Raw genomic sequence first — 23,210 nt, forward strand, 5'->3', positions numbered from 1 at the left:
TGTTGTTTTTCGTAGTGTGCTCTCCGGGACTTTCATCCCGATGGCTCTGATAACTAACATAACCATGTATCACACAATCACCTTAAGACTTAAATCTTAGATCCATGTTTCCTCCTATGAGAATTAAAGCCTTTACATTGTATGCAGGGATGAGCATATACCTTCCACAACACACTCTTACCTGCAGGATTAAACTGCTCATTATAGCCCAAGGCCAGCTTTTTTTGGCAGATATGAAAGAAACAGTTAGTCGTCAGAAGAAAATGCATTAGTGCCTCCTAATAACTGTTTAAAGTTGTTTAGCCTGCTTTATAAAGCACACTTGGTTACATTTACATGCACTATAAACCCTTTATGACTTAGAGACACCACACAGATGCATATTCAGTTTAAATATAGAGTTTATTAAGTCTTGCTTGAAGCTTGAATATTCTTTCCTTCCTCAGGCAGACATTAATTAAGGCAATATCCAGATGTTAATAATTGAAAGTAAGCTTCAAAAATTTGATGAATCAGTGAAACATAAGACACAACTATGAAATTATGAAATAATCCAATAAAAAGACTCTATTGCAGGTCATTTTTATTGCATTCAATCCATTCATTGTCAAAATCATTTATTTTCAAAGTCTGTTGTTTCAGAACAGTATTTTTCCCCAATTAGCATTTTGTTCAATAATGTTACTTTTAATCACGTCTTTGTTTGTCAATCAGGAATGTGCATAAGAAGTGGATGTGGTCACCAACTGGTTTGTAGATTACGGTTTTGAAGCCTTGAGTTTGGCATTTTGGCCGTCGCCATCTTGTTTTTTTGCAACCAGAAGCGACACGAGAGGGTGGAGCTCAGAAGAACTAAATGCTGAATAAGACATATTTATGCGACCAAAATGTTACAGTTAATTAACTTTCACTCACTGAAAACACACTAAAAGGGGGTAAAGATTGATGAGGAGAACAAGGACAACTTCCAGACTAGACAAAGCAATGCCAGCGACCTGTCACTCAATCAAGGTATTCAAAAGCACACCCTGCTTTATGACCTATTTGACTCTAAATGGACCATAATTTACTAAATGAACATCATGCTGTATTGAAGAAGACTTGAAATAGAGATTGAGACCATAAACTCATGTTTACAATGTTTACTGAGGGAATAAATCAAGAGAGAAGTAGAGTCATTTTCTCATAGACTTCTATACAATCAGACTTTTTTTTGCAACCAGAGGAGTCGCCTTCTGCAAAATAAGAAACTTCAAATTTTATAATGTCAAGAACTTTCACTCCACCAAAGTTGTGGTGTACTGACCATAAAGCCATTTTAATTAAGAGCCTTCATTAAATGACTTTACAATTTCACGGTTGTATCATTTTGTTTGTATTTATTTATATGATTATTTATTTCATGTTCATTCATTGTACTTTATTTTACTGAACATTTTGGATCTTCGTAATAAAACATCCACAATATAAAATGCAATATACAGCAATACAAACCAATACAAAGCAATACATAGAAGTTTACAGCATACAATATAAAGCAGGGCTCCTCAGCAGTGAAACAATACTTAGGAAATGCATCACTCCTCACCAAGCTACACCTTAAAAAAACAATTTACTAGTGTTGAAGATCCTTTGATAACAGGTTTTCACTCTTGGATCCAGCAAACTGTCAAAAGTCTCCCTCTCTGTACGTTTCAGATGAGAGAAAAGATGGTTGATGGATTACAGGAGCTGACTCACTGCTTGTGTGTATAGCAGAGCCAGGACCAAACCCCCAAAAAAAGCAAAATTTTCCTAACCACCCGTGGCAGGAAAACTGGCTCTAATTCAAACAGAGACATTGATCAATTTGAGTGGAACGAAAAGACAAAGCAAATGTAGCTGTGGGCGTTTTCCTGAGGCGTGTACGTAAGTGCAATCAGTTCTAACTGTAATTGAGAATCACATTATGGAAAAATAAACAGGCAGATCATGCAAAGGCAGTTTCTGTTTTTGTTTTTTAAAATTTGTGGTTGTTTTTATTCTGCAGTAGAAAAAAGCCTCAACAGCCACATAGTTTTGTCTCTTCCTCTCGCCAAAGATAAACCCTCAAGCAGCAGCTGTTGCTTCAGTGCTGGCAGTGGAAGTGTGTACCAATTGGGGTTGGTCGGTGCACGCGTTTACTGTCACCTTTTCATCTCCGGGTTAGGTGTTCAAGTGCATGGTGAGACAGTGGGTCCTTTTAGTTTTGTAGGTTTCCGTCTCCTCCTCCTCCTCCCAGTAGGCAGCTGCCTCATACTGGGTGAACGAACTGGTACACCAGTCTCTGAGACACGTCAGGCTTGCGGATGATGCCCTTCTTGTAGTATTGGCGTATGGAGCGGCTCAGCTTGTCATAGTTCATGGCAGGTCGGTTCTTTCTGAGCCCCCACAGCCTCGCAACGTGAGCCGAGTCTTCGATTTTAAAAATACCTGGTGGGAATCACAAGAGATACGGAGTTCGTAACGATGTGCCACAAAGTGAACTTAACGGCCGGTGTTTACAATTTAAATAAAAATGTCTTCCAGTTACATGCACACTTATTTTATTTTATTCAAACCAATAGTCTCATTGAGAAGAAAGTGTCTTTAAGGTCTAAACTGACCTGATTAAGAAGGAAGCATTACAGATAATTTTACTGAAAATATTTTTCTTAATTTTAACAATTTAAAACAATGTGAACAATTTAAACCTAAAGTATGAATATACATTTTTGCTTGTGAGATGTTGAATAAGGGCCACTTTATTTTTCCCCTTCATTCCAACGTGCATCCTGATATTAAAATGAAGCAATACAATTCCCAAAGTGAAACCTCAGAGTACTTCCAATACTGTAGCCTTAAAAAAAGTTGAAAATACCTTTTTCTTTATTGAGCCAGCGAATGCAGCGTCCATAGTTGTGAGGTTTACGCAGGAGCTCTCTGAGGAACTGCCACAGATGAATGGGCTGACCGGAACAAGACGAATCTGCCTCGGACCAAAGATCCTCACCGCCTAGATGACACGAAAACAACATTCAGACTTTAAGGATTGTCAGAGAAAATCACACATAGCCAGAGGCCCAAAGGATTACGAGGCAAATTCCAAACTAACCAGGAGTTTCACAAAGCAGGAGCTTGATTTTGCCTGACTGTCCAAATCTTGTACTCACTAAAAAGTAAGTCAACCTAAATGTTTAGTGGTAAATGTTCATATCATTTCATTTTGCGTAATTCCGAGCAAAGTCACAATGCATGTTTTATTTGGTAGAGTTTATTATTGTCATTAAATGACGGGTGTATGAGGAAACCAAACCTACCAGTAGTTTTCGTCTCTCCAACTGAACACCTTTCTTTCATCCAGGCAGCTGGAGAGAGAGAAGAGACATTTAAGTAAAAAAATAAATAAAAAAGATAAAACACACAAAGACACACTCAAACAGCCAAACGTTATTTTATGTTAAATAAATATCACACACTTGACTTCCATATGTCCAGGTGTGCATACAGCGTGTCGCCGCACTGCGGCGAGCGCTGGCGAAACTCCTCCTCGCTCATTGCACACAGGTCCTTTCCTATCAGGTCCTGGAAGGCCTTTCCTGCGTGGGGCAACCTGTACAGATGTTCAGTCCACAGCAGCCACTTCTGGACGTTCCCCGAGTTCCAATCTATAGGGTCTACGAAAACAGAGCACGGTGGGAAAACGGTGAGAAAACTAACCCGGGGTGAGGTTGTTCATCCAAGTCATATTGAGTCAAGGTAAGTTTGTGTGTATTATGATCTGCTACATTTACGCAAGATACGTTCACTGAAACCACAAGGTAATCACACTTTTATGCCAGCACAATTCTAGTCAGTAGATCAGATGCCTGCTTTATGACAGCCAGAAGCCTTACAATACATACTGCTTCCTCTGTTTGCTTTTTGCAAGCAGCAGGGAGACCTCGCCCTTAAGACTGTGTACACTGTTTACTGGCAGGAGAGAAACATCACTGTCACAATCCAGGAGAACTCATGCAAATGTCAGGATTAAACAGATCCTGGAGCAGGCAAACACGGCTTTGCGTCAGTACGAATATGATCTCGGAGATATGTCATGATCCAGTAGCTTAAGTTAAATCAATATACTTTTACTTGCAAATAATGGGTTTTTGAAGATGACAGATTGCAGTCGTGGGTGTGGTGGAAGGCAGCCTACCTGCGGTGATATTGAGCAGTTTGCAGGCTGTTTCAATGTCCTTCAGCACTTCTCCCACCACCATGCTCTGCACCTGCTCCAGAGACCGCTCCTCCTCCTGCCCCTCCAGCCCAGGAGAGAGTCCCTGCTCCTGGCTATCGATGACGGGGCACTGCTCAGGTTCGTCCTCGTCCTCCATGCGAGTCATGGGCACAGCCAGCGCCGGGGAGGCATCTGAAACTTTCACCAGCCAGGTGGCGTCTTCGGTGAGGAGCATGTCGAAGCAGGACAGGTAGAGGCCCGGCACGCCACACTGGGCTTCCCCGCTTGGTTTGGTCTCCCCAAGGTCCCAGGGTTCTGCAGAGCCTCTGTTCCGCTCCAGGAGGGCGAGGGAGTCCTCTGTCATCGCAATCCGCGATCCATACACTGTGCCTTCAGATAAACTGCCCCCTGGATTTGACATAACTGGTACCTGGAGACAGGAAAAGCCACATTAAACTCTATATTTCTAACCTGCACATGAACTAAGAACCGTGCAAACTTTGTTTTAAATGTAGATATAACATTTAAATCTGCAATCTGAAAAACTTTAAAACATTCAAGCAGTTCATCGTCGCTTCGATTATATTCATTTCATGCTTCAAGTCAAAAAGACACTACCTTCTCAGACAGTTCCTCTCCTGCAATTCTCTGGCTGCTAAAACAGCAACTGTTTTAGTTTAGTAATAAACTCCATCCGAGCAGCTGCAGACTAGAGTCCCCTTTTCATAGTGTGTTATGAGCAGAACTGAGTTGAGGCCGTGCTGCTCGACGCTCTATAAGAACCCTGAGCCTGATGGAGGTTCTGGGGAAATGACCCTCAAGAGAGTTAAAACACACACAGCGCTGACAGGCATGGGGCAAAATGGATTTGACTGAGTCTCTTATTTGTGGGTCAGTGGCCCAGAATGGCTGATGCGTTGGGGGTAGGTGACTTGTATTGAGACCTGAAGCAGCTCCGCCGCCTGCCTCGGCTTTCAAGGTGCCGTCTCTGCAGCCTTTCTGTCTCCACTGTCAGCTGGAGTTTTTTAATCAAGTTAGATAATGTGGAGAAGAGCGTCCACTGAAACCACATGTTTCAAAACAATCAAGTTTTATGAAGACTCGACCGATAGCTGCGACGGCTTTCCTCTTAACAGGAAATTGCCGTCATAAGCATTTATGGACGTCAGCTGTAGCACAAGTGTTGTAATCTCAGGGCGAACTCGCATATGGCTCCCATAATGTGTACCTGCCACAGCTGGCACATGGGAGGGCCCACTGCTGCCACACACCGGGTTATCGGTGGTTGTGGCTGACGCCACTGTAAAGGAAGTGTGCTCCCACAGAACACATGTTCAAGGAGGGTCACGGCTTTTATTTGTCAAGACACAACAATGAAATTAAAAGTATCGTAAAATTGCCTAAATGATAAACACCCATCACGCAAAATCATTTGCGAGGGAGCTTGAAAGTAATTCAGGTGACATTAAATCTTTATTATACAAGAAAATGCTCTACAGATGCAAAACAATGTAAATTTACTGTGCAGAAGTAAAAAATGTGGAACATTTTGATCATTGTACCATCACCAGGAGACCGTTTTTTCCCATTTTGTTGCACATTTCTTCGCTAATTGTACTTTAAGATTCTCTTCATTTTTGGTAGGATTTTGGCCCAAACCCTTTCCTAATGCTGATATTAAAAACCTATCAGGTGATTGTTTTTTTTTTTCTTATTGACACATTTACCAAACTTCCCCAAAAGTGAAATGAAGTTATCTTCCCCGCCCCTAAAAAAGATTACCCTTCCAGACTTTGGTCCTGAACCCCCCACTGTAAAACCTCCTACCCAGTCTTCCTTTTATCTCCAAATTCCTCGTAAACTATAACCCACACTCCCTTTCACTCCACCAGGAGTCAGATTAAAAGCCACTGGTATCCCAGCCTGGCTGCTTCGCGTCAACTGTGCTCTGTAACAGCTTGCGCTAAGCCCATTAGCGAAGCAAATTTAGCCATATTACCTTCTTCCAAAAGGAAGAGGGAGCACAATAAAAAGACACAAACACACACCCCTGCAGAGAGGGATTAAGACCTTGACTGATCTCTAAATGAGTTTGGTCAGATCGCTGATATTCATTTCGGGAGCATTAGAGCTTGCTCCATTTACTCAGCAAAGTCACGCTTTGACACCGACGGAAAAGGACTCCCTTCCATGCTGGCGTCCACCCTGGGAACCTTATTTCTCCCACATACTTGGTCTCATTTAACATGGAGAGGGTGATTATTTGAGGGGTATCATCACCTTGGATTTTATATGATTGGAGCTGTGTTATTGGAATCATGTTTGTTTTTTTTGTTCGACAAAAAAAACGAAACAAAACTGAGCAAAGTGTGACATGTTATATTTCAACAGGAAAAAAAACAGGAAAAAAAAATCAAAAGTCCCAATAAGAGTTTTGATGCGGAACCAGACAGGAAACAGCTGTTTAAATTGAGTTAAAGAGTTTGTGAGACCTTCCAAACCCTCTCTCAATGTGAAAGTGGTTAAAAGTTGCAGACCAATACAAACTAATCTAGCCTGAAATGAACGCGTTAGCCCATTCATCACTGTTGCTGAAACAGTTTTGTGACAGGAGTTGGCTGAATTGTTTAGATTAAAGTTAATGAGTAGTGATTAAAACAAGCAAAAATCTTTTCTTCCAAAGTCTGTTTAACCTGGATGATTCAATCTGAGCTGAAAAAAAAGAAAAGGTCATGTGTGAGATTTGAGATCGTCTATCTAATAGCAACCAAAATGTTTATTAGCTCCTCGGCTCGTCACAAAAAAAAGAAAAAGAAAAGCTCTGTGTTGTTTGAGTCTGGAGTTAAAGTGTGTACAGCCAGGCGTGACTGTTTGCCATGAGAGCGTTAAAGGGAGACTTTTTTTAATCTTTTCCTTGTTATTGTTTAAACTTGGATCCACTAAGGAAGTCATTGTTCCCGACAACAAGGGGAAAACACTATTGCAATATTGGTGCACCCGGTGATTCATTTCTGCTGATCGTCAGGTGCACTGGCATTGGGCCAGTATCAGGAACCAGTGCAAAAGCTTTACTGTTGGTGAAAACGAATTTTGGCGGAGGGCTATATTTACGGTTAGTGATGCAGATGATAAACTTCACTTGGCTGAGATTTGACCTTGAGATTTGGAGGCGTAGCACGGACGGATGGAGAAATAAACCTGTCACCTGCAGAGATAGTGAAAATATGGACTCACCATGAGGCCTAAGGCTTGTGCTGCTCACGCAGCTGGAAGATCAGAAGGAGCAGGGTGTTAATAGTAGTTTAAAAAGGTTACACAATATCTGGCATAATCTGCAGCTGCTTTAAAAGGTGTCATTTAAAACCCAGTTGTAGATTTAACTACCTTATGATTGACTTATGGGCCGATAGTGCAGACTGACACAAGTCAGCTTCTATCCATTTCTTTTCTTTTTTTTGTGCATATTTTCTATTTGTACATTTTTAAAAAACTCAGTGGAGACGCTTATAAAATGTCACATAAAAAGCAAAATTTGACCTTGTAAATATATCATGATGTGCATGAAAAATGTGACTTTAACGTCCACTGAAGAGACAAAAATCACATCTGTGTGGACCAATTAGGAGACTTTCCTCCAATTTATGAAACCAACATAAATGCTATACTCCATCACGTTTTCATCATTTTTGTTCGTTTTCTTTTGTTGACATGATGGACGTTTCCTTTAAATTTCTGCTAAATTTGGACAGAATCTTCTCTATACTAAAGTATGCTTCATCAGTGTTTGTCAGATGGTCTCCTTGATTTTCACTGGTTCCTGATACTGGCCCAATGCCAGTGCTTCTGTGTCTGACCATTTCTGTAACTTTTCGAAACCGACAATGTAATATTTACAACGTGATTGGGTTTGACCCTCTCTCTCTCAAGCTCCCCTTTTTCGCTATTTCCATCATTTTTTTATGTGAACAACCAAGTGCAAAACGAGGAACAGAGAAAATATGCACCAATATCTCCATATTTAAGATGTCATTAGAACTGTTCTCTGATTGATTGTAACCCAATACTGATTCCTAATACATAATAGTGTTGAAATCTTGAGTGTGCTATATATATATAACTGTGGTACAAAAAGTCATCAGAGGCTAAGTAGGGTTCAGAAAAGGTGGATGCTGCTGTAAACTTAATTTTTGCTGAAGTTCAGCCTTATATGGTGTGTTTGTTGTCCAACAGTAAAACCTCCTTTAGTCTATTACTGAGTCACAGCAGCTTAACATGCTCCATAAATAAGATCCAAATCTGTTTTTTAATAACCTAAACCAGAGTGATGCTGTGGAGTAATGATACAGATCAGCTTGACATTAAAGATCTGATTGAGGGGGGAAACAGACACCTGCACATTCAGAAACAACAGTCCAATTATGTTGTCTGTTTGAAATGTATACTCATACTTATACTTATTACAGTCTTGTCTTGGGGGATCTGTGTTAAATTTTCACCTTTAATAAAAATCGTAATTAAATCTCCCTGACAGCAGTGAAACATTTATTTTGAATATGTCAGCTCATCGTTTTTTGGGCATCAAACCACCAATTACGCTGCCAGACACCTTTTATCTGTCCACATTTTGACACAAATTATACATGTACAGAAACAAGAAAAACAAGTAAGCATGCCAGAGATATACAGAGCAAACACAAAGAAAACTAAACAGAAATGATTAGGTAAATTAATGAGATAACAGCTTTTCTGTCCTCATCAATTGTCTTTTGTTGTTTTTAATCCTGTGTTCTGAAGCTAAAGACAATTGTGGACAAGAAAGTTCCAAAATTCTGGCAATAAATCATATTATTCATAATATTTTTAACTGACTGCCAAAGATTTAAGTGTGTACAACCATCAATTAATAATCATAGACAATAATGAGTCACCTCTCTAGATATTCTTAATCCTGTTCCAGGTAAATTGCACAGAAGATGCCTTTGTGCTCTCTGAAAGATACGATGGTGATTGTGTCAAGCAGTGTCTTCTTACCGAGGCAAAGATGCTCTGATGGCCAGAGGCAGAGACTTGACTGGGTGATAAAAGATGCGATGCAGCTCTGGTCCTGTCGAAGGATGAACGACTGCCTTTTGATCCCGTTTGCAGACCGATGCTCAGCTCAGACGGGATGCCCGGGTGTTACCTGAGGAAAGAGGTGCAGTATGGCAGTGGGCGCCCTTCAATCTTTTCTCCCCCCCCCCCCCAGTGTCAGCAGAGCCCACCAGCCTCGAGGCCTCGGATCTTCCCAGGCTCTTTGGTGGAATCACGCTTATTCTGAAAGTCACAGCCTAAAGCTCAACTGCAAACTAAACTTCAAGTGAAAGCACCTGCTGGGGGTGTGTACAAAGTGAAAAGAAGTGAGGGCAAGTGACTCGGTGAGTGAGTGCAAAGGAATTCCAGCTCCATTGACTGCAATTTATATTTATAGGCCAGTCGTGTTTACTCTGTGTGTGTGTGCGTGTGTGTGTGTGTGTGTGTGTGTCTGAAGTGCCATGTGTCTTGCAGATTAAACTCAGACTTTCTCAAACACTACTAGTTGACCTCAGTACTTAGGTGACAGACAATTCAAGATGATAAGAGACTAAAGAATATACTTTGAAAGTAAAAATGTCTATGAAAACAAAAAGCTTTCTTTCCAAGTACTATGGACCTCCTTCATTTCAAATTTGAAGTAGATGTCCTCTACTTGAGTATTTCCATTCACAACACCACAAATTTCAGAGGCAAATATTCTACTTATTACTCAACTATATATTTAACAGCTGTAACTACTATTTCTAAGAATAATATTTAACACTTAAAAAGCACAAGCTTATGAAATACAATACATTATTAAAGATTAAACCAGTGGTTCCCACAAAAAACGCCCAAGAGTCCATGAGTTCAGATGATGACGACGACGATGTCTATGAGATTTTCCCGCTCTAAACTTCTCACATGGTTCCATTTAAATAACTGTCAGAGGCCCAAAGATTTGTATTTATATTTCATTAATAAAAACAAATTTTACAGAAACGTCTAAAATATAATAAAAAATTTTGCAGCAGAACTTTTATTCTACCCCATTAATCATCTTACGACCCTTCAGGTTTACGTGGTGACCCTTCGGAAGTGCCCGACCCCTAGGTTGGAAACCACTCCATCCGTATTACAAATCTATGGCATACATAATGATATATCAGCCACAGGAGCCCTTTTTTCTGTAGAACGAGTATACTTTTACTTTTTTTATACTTTAAGTACATTTCGCTAACAATACTTTGCACTATTACTTAAAGGAGCAATATACCACATTCTGAACATTACTATTGCAGCAAATATTGGAGTAATGTCAACTTGAGCAGAGAATGAATGACTCTCTCCCTCTATGTAGGTTGTTAGCCGAGCCAATGCTTTTAGTGCATGTTAGTGCATGTTAGCGCATGTGAGCGTGCCCCACTGGTTAGCTCACGGCCGCCGCTCTGCACTGCTCTCATACGGTGGTTACAGTTGACAGGGGTAAACACTGTTGGCTCTGTCAGCATGTTTACCGTAGTTTATAAGTTTAGCGCTGTTAGCACCGTTAGCTATGAGCCACGGGTTCAGGTGTATCCGTGTTGAGAGCCGTTGAGAGGCAATCGAAATACTCCCAATGCAGCTTTACCGTTTATTCAATGTAATGGGACATCTTTACGTTGTGGAATTGATACTTTGAGTTTTTATATTCTCATACATCACTGTATGTGACTACATTTCCTGGTTTCACGGAGACTCTCAGGTGACCTGCAGTTACGAGAAATAAATGTCTGGTGATTAGGCTCAGACAACATTTGAAAAACTTCATCTCCCAAGATATTAATATGTTATTAGAAAACTTGGACCACTAGCTTTAAAATTAAAAATTAATGAACAGATTATGTGGTGAAAACCCTTTACTTGATAGATACATTTACATATTTGCAAGTCTGTCTTAAAACCAGTATAGACAGGGGGAACAATTAAAGCGAACACTAGGGCCTACAGGTGTTTTCATTTAATCTCCAGGATAAGACTTCTTCTCAGTACTGTGATGCACTTTTGTTAAAATAACTTTTATTAGGCTAGATTAAGTTTAGTGACCTCGTGTGATTTCCAGAGGAGCTATGGCCAACTTTAAACTAATTTCAATTGATTCTATTTCACCAGGATAAACCACTCAGTAACAACACTTTCAGTCCTACAGCTCCTGGTTCCTGACCAGCTGATGTGTAATCAACCGGAATAAGTAAAAACACCTGTGTGGGTGTGCCAGGTACAATAATGTAGCTGATGGAGGTGGAGAGAATTCTAACTGCTTTATATTGCATAATGTTCAGATAATCTATTAACAATGCATCATATGTCATAAGCATCATTTTGTATTTAAAACTTTCAAAGAAAATATTGCAGCTCAGTAAAAAATCCCCTCTTAAATGTTAAGAGTGAATCAGCATAAAATGTAATTATTCAAATACATGTAAAGTCGAAAATTGTACTTAAGTTAATGTATATAGCTTGCATGTGTTGGTAGGCTATCAAAATACCTACCTACTGTTGACTTAAATAGTAAGTCGATGCCTAGTCTCTGTGGTCAGTCTGAATTTATGTCCAATACAATGAAAAATAAAATCCACATGTCCATGGAAAATATCTCAAACTACTGTGCAGCTTACTCCACTTCACCGCTGCCCTACCACACCCTCAACACGTATTATTTCCCCAAAAATGATTTCCTTTTGTGTGGCTAGCTGTAACTTTGTCTTTGTGACTATTTCTGCATTTCTTACAACACAATCCAACTTGCTTTTGTTTTTGCTTTCTTGGGACAGTTTAATGTTTATTATCAACATCTAGCGCAAGCGTCAGCTGTAACAGATAGCACGTATAATGTAGTCATTGTGGCAATTTTTGCTTACATTTATCACAAAACAACATGACTTACATACAAGTTTTCACTTTCGTCAGTGTCTGTTTGTAGAAAACTTATTATCAGCTGAGTTCAGTCACTTAAGTGTCATCTTGACAAATGGTAAGAATCGTCAAGGGATAGGTTAGCGTGAGCGCTGCCGTGGTAATGGATGCTAGCGTAGCAGTTGATGTGCGGCTAGCTGTTTAATCATCATTTAATCAGTCATTGTGACTATTGTGCTTATATTTATCACAAAACAACATGTCTTGCTATTGTTTTTCATTTCTTTCGACAGTTTAATGTTAACCATCAAAATGTTATCAGCTGAGTTGAGTGTCAACTTGACTAATGTTAAGATTCATCTGGGGTTAGCATTAGCTATGCTGTGGTTATGTTTGCTAGCTAACTGGTAGCTACTGGTAGCTAGTGGTAGCTAGTGGTAGCTAGCGGTGGTAAATTGATATTAAGGGTGCGTTCGTAAATCCAATTTGACGCTGTGCACTAAAATGAGACTGCTGCTGTTCTAAGAAACAGAGCTCTAGTTAATGAATGTTTAAGTTAAAATGGACGAAGGAAAAATAATCCTATCAATATTTATAATACAAAATAACGCCTCTTGTGATGAGACGGGAGACTGGAACAATATGCCGATGAAAATAAGTTCGAAAACTTGGGCTATAGCTAACGTTAGGAGTTTGGGAAAATGTAACCCAGGTAGCTTAGCTAAACATTTTATCAAACAGTACAGGGAAAAAGTAACTTTCACACATTCACTGTGCTTGACGCTCTGCCAGTCCAAGTGTGGCGCTCCGAATTTAATGGTTTGTTCTGTCACTCGAAGTGACATTCACATTTATTTACACACCCTGAGTTAATGTTAAGTATGAAAGTGTTAACAAGGACTTAGTTGTAAAATAATACTCTTTAAACATTACAGTATGGCTATTGTGATTTAAGTGAAAACTTGTGAATATCAATTTAATTAATCAATAAAAAAAACTTTCAAAGAGCTGCTTGCATGAAAAATGATCTGTTTAAACAGCCAAAAAAACAACGTCTTTCTCCTTGTTAATTAAGGCCTGCATAGGCCTATAAATGCTGATAATCATCATACAACTGTACTTCTAATTCATGTTGACTTACATCCTGCGCTTATACCATAATATTTTGTATTAAACATCATTGTCTGTGCAATAATTCATATAGGAAGTTTGATGATTGTTAAAAAGGTGTCACAACTTGTATTTAGATTCAGCTTTATCGTCATCTTACATACAGGCTATATCATAAAGTGACTCCATTTGAGACTATAGGATGATACGATTATGCCTCATTTACAGTGGTTTCCCAGCAGCATTTCAGTTGCATGGGTCATTTCATGACTAACAATAACAAAAAACAAGCACATATTGAGATCTTTATCACTGCACAGTACTTTTAAATATTTAGTTTTATACGGACAAAGAAAGCGTTGTCAACACCACATCTCACCTCTGACATTTTGATTATTTGCCTTTAATTAAGTGTATTTTAGCCACAAATGTGAGTATTGTGTAATTTTGTTTAAACTGCTTTTTTAGAGGAGCCCTTTGCGCAATTTATGCCAGTTTGAACAATGTGTCAACGTCAAAAGCAGAGAAAGAACAGGTGTTTGTAAAACACCTTGGTATTAGCAAAACTGTGGTAACCTACAACAATAAAATTACTGACTACTGCACATCTAATCTTCCCCCTCTTATCTTGCTTTTAAATCACCATGTAATTCACTAAATGGTCTTTTGATTGCAGCCCACAGAATCTTAAAGTTTCTTTTCCAGTTCCAGGACATATTTTCTCTTCTGTTACTTCCAGTTAAGGAGCTGTGGGTTTGATATTGTTTGCCACACAGTCTGAATGGAGTAATTGTGAGATACAGAGAGGGCGTGCACGAACTGCGTCAAGGCTTCTCAGCAGCGGAGTGTTTGTAGACACGCCAAATCAAACTCTGAGCGATGACAAATTCCTTTCATTGGACAATTACACCTGGAATTGTATGTATTTGTGTGTGCTTGTGCATGAACCCCTGCGTATGTGTTTAATTTATACTGTGTGAGGCACAAATGTAAACGCACAAATCTGTAGTTTAGGATGTGGTACACTTTAAATGCCTTGTAATCAAAACTGTTTCATATTAAATAATTACATACTGTATTTCTATGAAGAGCAAACGTCTGTTTGATTTTGGCTTGACTTACATCCAGTACTTAAATAAAATTTGCATGGCAGTTTCTTCAACAAGTGTTTGACCTTTACCTTCGCTCTGGAACAGTAATCACATGACTCAAAGACAACGAGTGAAGAAAAGCAACAGACTGGATGTCAAATACCAAACCACAATTGGCCCACTGTGATCTTGAAATAAGTGACGCTTGTGCAGGTGCCCCTACTGTAAACAGGTGTCAATAACTGAGTTGTTTTAGCAAAGTCAATATTAGATTGACTTTGTTAAATAAGCTTTGTTGAGTGAATGAGAGTTTCATTGTATAACAGCTCTTCCAACTGTTTTTGGCGATAGAGTCAGTTTGTAAAAATGATTTCACCTTCATGTGGCATCATGTCAGGCATGTTTCAGAAATACATAACTGCTGCTGATAGAATACATGACAGGAGTAATGAATACAACTAATAATATTTAAATGGTGCATTTTGAGTAATAAAGGCCTATTAAATGTCTTTGTCTCGAAAACAGACAGAGAGGTTTGTTGACAGATTGATTGTCTCAAGGACAGTTTGAGATCGAGTTCCACTTCCTGATGATCCACTTCAACAACCGGGCAGCTTGCCAAAGCACGGTGCTGCATGTAAAACAGTTAGCGCTGCAGAGGCGTGCCTGGTCCTGCAGATGTGCAACAAAACAACTGATGTGAGGGCAAATGCTATGTTGTGTTATGTAATAGAAGGCACAGATGTGACATGCAGTGGTGGAAGTGTGTGGAGTTTTTATGATAGTGAAAAGCTTATCAAATAGCTTATGATAAGCTTATCAAATACCGGCCCATAAAGTTGCAAATATCAGTGAGCTAGAATATACATATTCTATACAACAAGCTGAATGATCGGCAGGCAAACCAGAAGAAGAGCTGGACAGTTTTTTTGTTCCATGTCAACTCTAACAGTTTTAGGTAGAGGCAGGGTTTTCTCTACCTGCATGTGTCACAAAATGTGCTTGTTGATGTGAATGCTGGATTCAATTAAAGCATGTAAAATGTGTGTATGTGTGAGTGTGTGTGTGTGTGTGTGTGTGTGTGTGTGTGTGTGTGTGTCTGCCAGCATGTGCTTTTTGACGCAAAACTTTAATACAAATACGGAACAATAAGCACCTTGCTTAAAAAATACAGACACGCATAAGAGAGTGCCAAAGAAAGAACATATAGAAAGAGGTAGAAAGATGTAATTAACAAATATTATTGTGTATAAATCCAAATATTAGTATGTATGTAGCAGGTGCACCAAATGAAAAACATTGAAACGTTACCAGAGTTTGTCTTATTAATAAGGCCCTCACACAACAGGAACCTGTTTCAACAAATTTGAAGAAAAGCTGTGATTTGCAACAGTGGATAATTCCTTCTCCCATCAATTTTGACGCGTTTCACTAATCAAAACAGCCGCCATACCTGCTACCCATACATGATTATGTCAATGTGCATGTCCAATGTCAACAACGCTGATGAGAGCGGTGAGAGTGAACCAAAACAATGAGCTGAAGGACGCTAAAAAAAAGCTCCATAAAGTCACGGGGAAGTGCAGAGTCAGGTGACCAATCTTTGCTGGATCATAATTTTCATAGTCATGTCAGGTGATACACTGTTAATGGAAACATATTGATTATAGCTGCTTTCGTGATATTGATTTTTTTTTTTTAAGTGATAAACAAATTTAACAATTATTAGTTTTCATTGTTTGGTCAAACCAAGACCAAACAATGAAAAAAGAAGTGTTGAGATGGAACACTTTCCGCCCACTCTTTAGCTCCTATACATGTCTGTTCATTTCATGTTTTCTTCACGGTCTTTAGTCTGCTATTGAAAAATGTTCAGGCGCTCACCTGTTTGTTTAACAGTGCTAAATCATTTATACAGTGTCACGTAACTGGATCGAAAGATATTTTCCAGACCAACAGCAAGAAAACAACTTCCTAAATGCAAATCTAGATACTCACCTAATCTAGATGTCACCTTTGCTGTTTGAACATTGAAAGCTACAGTTTTAAATCATGATCACATCCTGTTAGTTTCTCAACTTACATTGGTCGGTGTATTTATTTATTTATTCTGTCTCCATAAAACGTGGTCAAACTTTTACCGGATGCATCTTTGCATGTCCCCAGACAAAGGACTGAAGCAGTAGATAGTTGTAAGTTGGTGTCATACTGTTGAGCGCAGGAATAGACACCTGAAAACACAAACATTAATATTGTGTTGCCAGACATTCAATCACAATGCCACAAGCAACGATACCACTGCTGCCCATTCGACCAACGAGCTAAGGTAACCTAGAGATTTCACTTCTGACGGCATCCTGCACGAAACGACCAAAATAATGAAAATAAGAATCTCAGGAGTCGACGGTAGAGCTGTTACCAACAGAAGAAAATCCCCAAACACAGATGTCTATTTCAGAGAACAATAGTTGTTTCCAAGCCCACAGCACCCAACATACAGCAACTGTATTCACCAACACTTGATGAAGAGAAGGGAGGGACACCTCCTGCCTCGGGGTGAAAAGACGCATATTAAAGTTGTAACTGTCTCTGCAGGTGAACCGTGCTCACATAGGAAGCAGCTTGCACAAATGAACCCCCTTTGGACTATATTTGGCTCATTACTTTGGTCCTGGATTGGAACAGAAACTGGTAAAACAAGACATTCAAAGGCTTCACACTTTTTTTGGAAACAGGTTTCTGATGAGGTTTGGATCCATGTCAAGGAAGCCTGAAACCTCAAACGTCTACACCTCTTAATTCCAGTGAATTGCATGAAGACACCCGACAGCTTGTAATTACTGCAAGAGCAGCAGAGACAACCTTCCTTTTTGACCGTAGTCTACTTTGGTAAATAAATAATAATAATAATAATAATAGTCCAGTCCCATCAAATAAATAGCATATGAAAGTGGCATTTGAGTTAGAATGCTTTTACAAAACAATCAGAAGAAGATTACCAACATTTTGCAGCAGGACTTAGAAAAAACTTCACACAAAAAGTGTGAATCTGGTTTCAGGATTATTGAGCATGCAAAATATAATTGATTGTGCTTTTATTCAAACATAATAAACTGATGAATGGATATTATCTCTGTGCCCCTGATAGTCTAGACAAGTTGATTTCACATTGCTAAACATTGCTCTGGTAATATTTTGAATGCAATGAGCCATTTGTGAGTTAAACAACCATCCTCAAATATAGTCACCATGTTGCATTTTGCAATAGGACTAACTTTTCCAAGGCAGAGAGACACACAATCTAGTCTCTAATGCATGAACACACACATGCATGCTCATGCACTTTAATATTCACTCTGCTTTTAGCTCTGTTTGGGTCAATGAGTTAACAAAAGATACAAACACGAGATGAGGCAAACTGCAGAGCTGGTCATGTCATTTAATCCAATTTTATTACATACAGATATGGATCAGTTCAACTTTAAATACAGGAATAAAGCGTCTGGGGTGCTTTAATTACTTTAGTTCAGTATTTCTCTCTTGTGCAACTTTATACGACTACTTTGCTACGTTTAAGACGGATCTGCATTTTAATAAACTATGATTACCCAACAGCTGTCGTGAATATTTACCTTTGGAGATAAAGACAAAACTTGTCATGGTCTCATAACATATGTTGCCTTGCTATAGCAGCTTTATTTAACTGCATCAATGTATCCCAGCTTTTACTTCAGTATATGATCTCCCACTGTTCTTGATGTTCGGAGCTATCTCCTCACAAAAAGGTTTGGCACACGTTGGTCGTCGTTTATGATGCCCGCAGCGCTCCCCACCCAGACAAATAACATCTGCAATCTAATCACGCTGATACTTCCGAGGCAGAAGGAACTCCATCAACCAGATGGCGTATGACAACACTCGGCTGTTTCCTGTCTCCGACACCGTCTGCACCTCTTGACCCGTCAGGCTCACTGTAGAGTTTTTACATTATACTGATTGAATCAATGTGAGAGTCATCTTTTGATATTTGATTTGAAATTGCTGATTTTGAGGAAGTGAACTGTACTATCACTGCCGTGTAGTCATACGTGTATTTGGTGAGTGGTGTTTGTTGTGAATTGCTAGGGGGCAAGAAAGTATGGAAAGGTTAGTTTCCGTGTTGACAGAAAAAAGATAAGCGGAAGAGATTTTTAAATGCAACATTAAAGTTTGCCTCAAGCTTTTTCCCGTCTCTTCCAGAAACCAGTTATTTACTAAATATTATACTTAACTTAGTATTTTAATTAAATCGCCTGGGATCCTGAATACTAGCAAAAAGCAGAGACTGATATTTATTTTTAACTTTTGTTGTTTTACCGATACATGCGTTCATTTTCTCTGCTCACTGAAGTTACTAAAAAATTATTAAAAAGCACAACAGTGGTTTTCCACATTATTGCTGACAAACAAAGGATGTTCAGTAATTTATGGTTCGCTTCCCACCGCCCTCCTCTGACACCTGTGTTTCATTCCTTCACTTTGCTCTCGAAGCCTTGAGCTAAAGGTCTGTTTGTTTTTGCAGAAATGATGGGCAGTTATCCATCATTAACAAAACATACCTATTGACTCAAGTGCGATGAGAGATCTCAGATATGATGGGAGCTTTGGAGAACCCTCGCTGAAGCAAAAGTCAATATTTGTCCTCAGTTACCTTGTCACACGATGTCTACACAAGCCCCATTCAAATAATTGCCTTAGTGCTTTCCACCTGCATGAACATTGACATCACCCCCCCCCCCACTAACTTAATTTCAGTGCCGTTTAAGTTGAGAGATATTTTGTTCATTACCAAAGCGGGAATTGTGAAAGAATAATGTTCTTATACTTGATATTTTAGTGTTTAGTCCTTGGAGTGGAGCAATTGCACTCAAAAGACCAACAAATTACTATTTGTGCACAATCCATTATTTTGTATTTCAAAGGGCCTGTTGGAACCCGAGACATCCTTCACTGAAGAGAAGCTGTTTGTGGGCTACATGTAACAGATACTTGTGCATGTTTGGTGATGCGTTCTTTCTTTGGATATCTATGAACGGAGAAAGAGTCAAGTATACTATCAGTAGGGGTGGGAATCACCAGAGGTCCCACGATACGATATTATCACGATACTGCGATATTATCACGATACTGCGATATTCTGAGTATTGCGATACCATAGGCCTATATTGCGATTTATTGCTTTTTTCAACTTAAAATTATGTCCCCAAAGGAAAACTGTCAACATGTTTTATCTAATAACATAAAGTTTTCAGTCTGTTCATCTCACTTCAATCATTTTTATTGCAGCAAAATAGGATTGTCAAGCAGACAGACTGACCAACAATGTCCTAAATGTTGCATGAACCTGACAAACTGAACTGTTTGTATTACTACATAGTCCAACTTAACTGAATGCAAACATGTGGACTCAGTATATGAACTATAACTTATATAAGTAGGATATAAGAGTTATATAACTCAGTATAACTTGCGATGCGTGGACGTCGAGGGCAAAGAGACAGTTATGCGCTGCACTCTCCCCATGAGCCTGGCTACTTTTGGCAGATTTAACCCAATTGTGAGGCCAGATGTCTCTTTGTTTTGACCAACTTCCTACCAATCACGCTGACCTGGGACCTTTGCTGACCTCACCAGAAAACAACTCAGCACCATCTAGTGGACTGAAAAAGCAATTGATTTGATTTTTCTAAAAAAAAATATATATATATATATTTTTTTATAGTTTATATAATAAAAGATCGATACTTGGCGCCCGTGTATCGATACAATATCGCCACGCAAAATATCGCGATACTATGCTGTATCGATTTTTCCCCCCACCCCTAACTATCAGTAAACAAACAGAGAAATGTGAATATTTGGTTATGTACACAAAAATTTGTGTGAAAATGTTTTTACCTGTCAGGATGAGAGATTGATATCCAAAACTGTTTGCTTGGACACCTTTCAAAGAAGTTTGAATATCAGCAAAAAAGAAAAGAAAAAGACAATTCTGTGTTTACATCTTGTCATTTCCTCAGCCAAAGACTTTGCTGTATAATCAACAACTGTTGTAACAGTACGCTGTGTTCCCAGATCTTAAATAATAAGCTAATATGAAAGTATAAGCATTATAGGTTAGCTCATGCCCACTGATGATGAAGCACAATACACTGGCCTTCATCGATTTTACAACCACATAAAGTAAATTTTCCTCAAAATATTCCTGTATTTGTTTTTTCTTAAGTGAAACCTTAAGTGAACCAAAATTTGGTTTTTTTTTCTCTGTCTATTAGATGCAGAAACTAACACTTTAACATGCTGCAGAATCTCCACAAGGAGTTGTTCACTCATGATCAGACCTATTTTCTGCAAACCAACTTGAAGGCCGTTTTACCCAGTTTATAACATGCTAGCTCCAATTTGCAACAGCAGACCTCCTTTTTCCTGTCAATGTTGTCCATTTATACTCATACAGGAGTAAGATACTGTGCACATAGATAAGGATTGAGTTAATGGATAGCTGTACACAAAACTCTTCTGTTTTGCAGGTTTGAAATGTATAGATATAAAACCTAAAACACACAAACGCAGCTTCACATAAGATACATGTGAATACATAAGGCAGCAGCTAGCAGCTCTGTGAGGATGTATTCATAGGCACAGCTGTACTCTGAGCTTAATGCTAGCATGCTAACATGCTCGCAATAACAACGCTAACAAGCGGATGCTAATGTTCACCCCGTTCAAAGCTTAGTTTAGTGGGTTATAATGCTAACATTTGCTAATTAGCGCTAAACACACAGCTGAGGGTGTTGGGAATGTCATTATATTTGCAGGTGTTTGGTCTTTAACCAAAATACCAGACAAATTGATAAACTGGGCATTAGTGATATCTGTAACCGAATAGTTTTTGAGAAATTTCACACAAAACACTCAGTATCAACCTCATGGTGGCACTAAAGGAACAGTCAGAGGGATTCTTCCTTTGACCAACATGAATATCTGGACAAATTTCAGAGCAAACCACTCTAGATTTGTATGGACATCTCACGACTAGGAGGCACAGGGTGGACTCTCCGCTCCAAGCTTCTCATACTATTGCACTGTTTATTGTTACGCACCATTCACCGAGTCAAATTTATTGTATGTGTGACGTACTGTATGTACTTGGCAATAAACGCTTCCGATTGTGAAACTGCAGCTTTTCAGTTGGTGCAAAATGTCTGAGGAATTGAAATATAGAAAAAGACAACTTACTCATTGTTTCAGTGTTAATTTAATCATACAAATGCTTAATTATAGATACAGGAGAAAAAAAAAAAAAAGAAGCTTTATTTTGACAGTTTCTCTTCAGATAAATGTGCTATTTTAGGACTATGTAAACTTTCATCTCATCCATTCACCATGCCACCCATCTCAAATCTGTACATAGTCACAAAATAAAACAAAAAAAATGAATCCAGCAATATTCAGATTTCTCACCACCTGTCTCTCTCTCACTCACCAAAACACACACAAGCAAGCTCACAAGAAGTAAGCGCGTGCGCGCGCGCGCACACACACACACACACACACACACACACACACACAGGCACACACACACACGCGCACGCACACACACACACACAAAGAAATAAAGAATAAAAAGACTGACTTGACTAAAAGAGGCAACAGAGAACAGTGTATACTGTTTGGGAGGAGAACTCTCAGCTGACTCAAAAACAAACACAGCAGCGCTGCAAAACAGAATGCTGGTGACTTTCACGAGTTGGGTACACGTGATCGTAGAAGCAATGAACTCCAAATGTCATGAATATGTTCATATGTTACAACTAGGATAACATTTGATAAATTAAAATATCCTCCTAGACAAAAAATAGAAAAAGTTCCATCAACAACTTTTCCCCCATTGTATTTCTAAGCCCAAAATACAGGATGAAATGCACCGTCTGACATGACGAACGCAGCAGAGCTGAAGTGAAAATCCAGGTGCGATTATAGCAGGTATGCAAAGCCTAAATGCCTGATCAATACAAACGGAAATCAATGTTAATGTTTAGAATGAGACATTGGTGAAGTGATGAAACTACGGTTTAAATCTTTGTGGTTAACACAATGGAAACAAAACTTAAAGCTGTGAGGAACAAAGGCCTTTAGAGGAGAGCTGATAAGCAAAACCAACAAAACTTTCTGGAAAATGCTGGCATCACAATCCTCAATAAACCCCCTTCCCCCCCCCAAAAAAAAATCACTTTGCCTCCTCAGATGAGGCGGACAGTGTTGTGCAAATAGCAGTAACAGAACATCAGTGCTAGTAAAAACTGATGCAAACCATTCATTTTCATATTAAAATAGTCTTCAACTCGTCACTTTCTTTGATTTGTTAGCACCACCTGCTGGCTGTAAATGGGACTGTTTGCATGTGCAGCGCACAGGACGACCGCAAATAAATAATAACAAACGGGGCAATTAGTGAGTCAGTTCATCCAAACGGTGCAGAATCACTCAACAATACTCCAGAGGTACACGCCCAGTAAAGCGCTCTCCATATCGATGCGCATGTCAATAGACACATCGTCCTTTGCCCAAGTAGTATACACCATTTTTATGTCAGTTAAATCCAAAGAGAAACCATAACGTACATGCACACTTAACAGGCACATACACACACACACATATATATCTAGTACACTTACTGTAGACATCGACTCAGAAACTACAGTCACTCACCAGGCGAAATAGATTTAGATGGCTTTTTTTAAACCCTTCCTCACACCTCACTTGCTCAAACTCACTCGCATCCTTTTGCGCTTCAGCATCTATTT

At 39.1% G+C, this 23,210-nt stretch overlaps 1 protein-coding gene across 2 annotated transcripts; it reads right to left on the reverse strand.

Annotated features, from left to right (window-relative positions):
* Positions 1-1,222: 1,222 nt before the first annotated feature.
* On the reverse strand, positions 1,223-9,631 carry spdef (SAM pointed domain containing ets transcription factor). 2 transcript variants are annotated; one of them, XM_031871656.1, is made up of 6 exons: positions 9,248-9,631; positions 4,196-4,646; positions 3,477-3,674; positions 3,318-3,365; positions 2,879-3,013; positions 1,223-2,451 (listed from the first exon to the last, which is right to left on the reverse strand). In XM_031871656.1, the coding sequence occupies exons 2-6, from the start codon at positions 4,635-4,637 to the stop codon at positions 2,273-2,275; spliced, it is 1,002 nt and encodes a 333-aa protein (XP_031727516.1). In that variant the 5' UTR covers positions 4,638-4,646; positions 9,248-9,631; the 3' UTR covers positions 1,223-2,272. The 2 variants fall into 2 exon arrangements, with proteins under 2 accessions (XP_031727516.1, XP_031727517.1); XM_031871657.1 differs by lacking the exon at positions 9,248-9,631 and having other exon boundaries at positions 4,196-7,983.
* Positions 9,632-23,210: the final 13,579 nt, after the last annotated feature.

This window comes from Anarrhichthys ocellatus, unplaced genomic scaffold (assembly GCF_004355925.1).
Source record: "Anarrhichthys ocellatus isolate YVR2014 unplaced genomic scaffold, GSC_Weel_1.0 scaffold60, whole genome shotgun sequence".
Lineage (NCBI taxonomy): Eukaryota > Metazoa > Chordata > Actinopteri > Perciformes > Anarhichadidae > Anarrhichthys > Anarrhichthys ocellatus.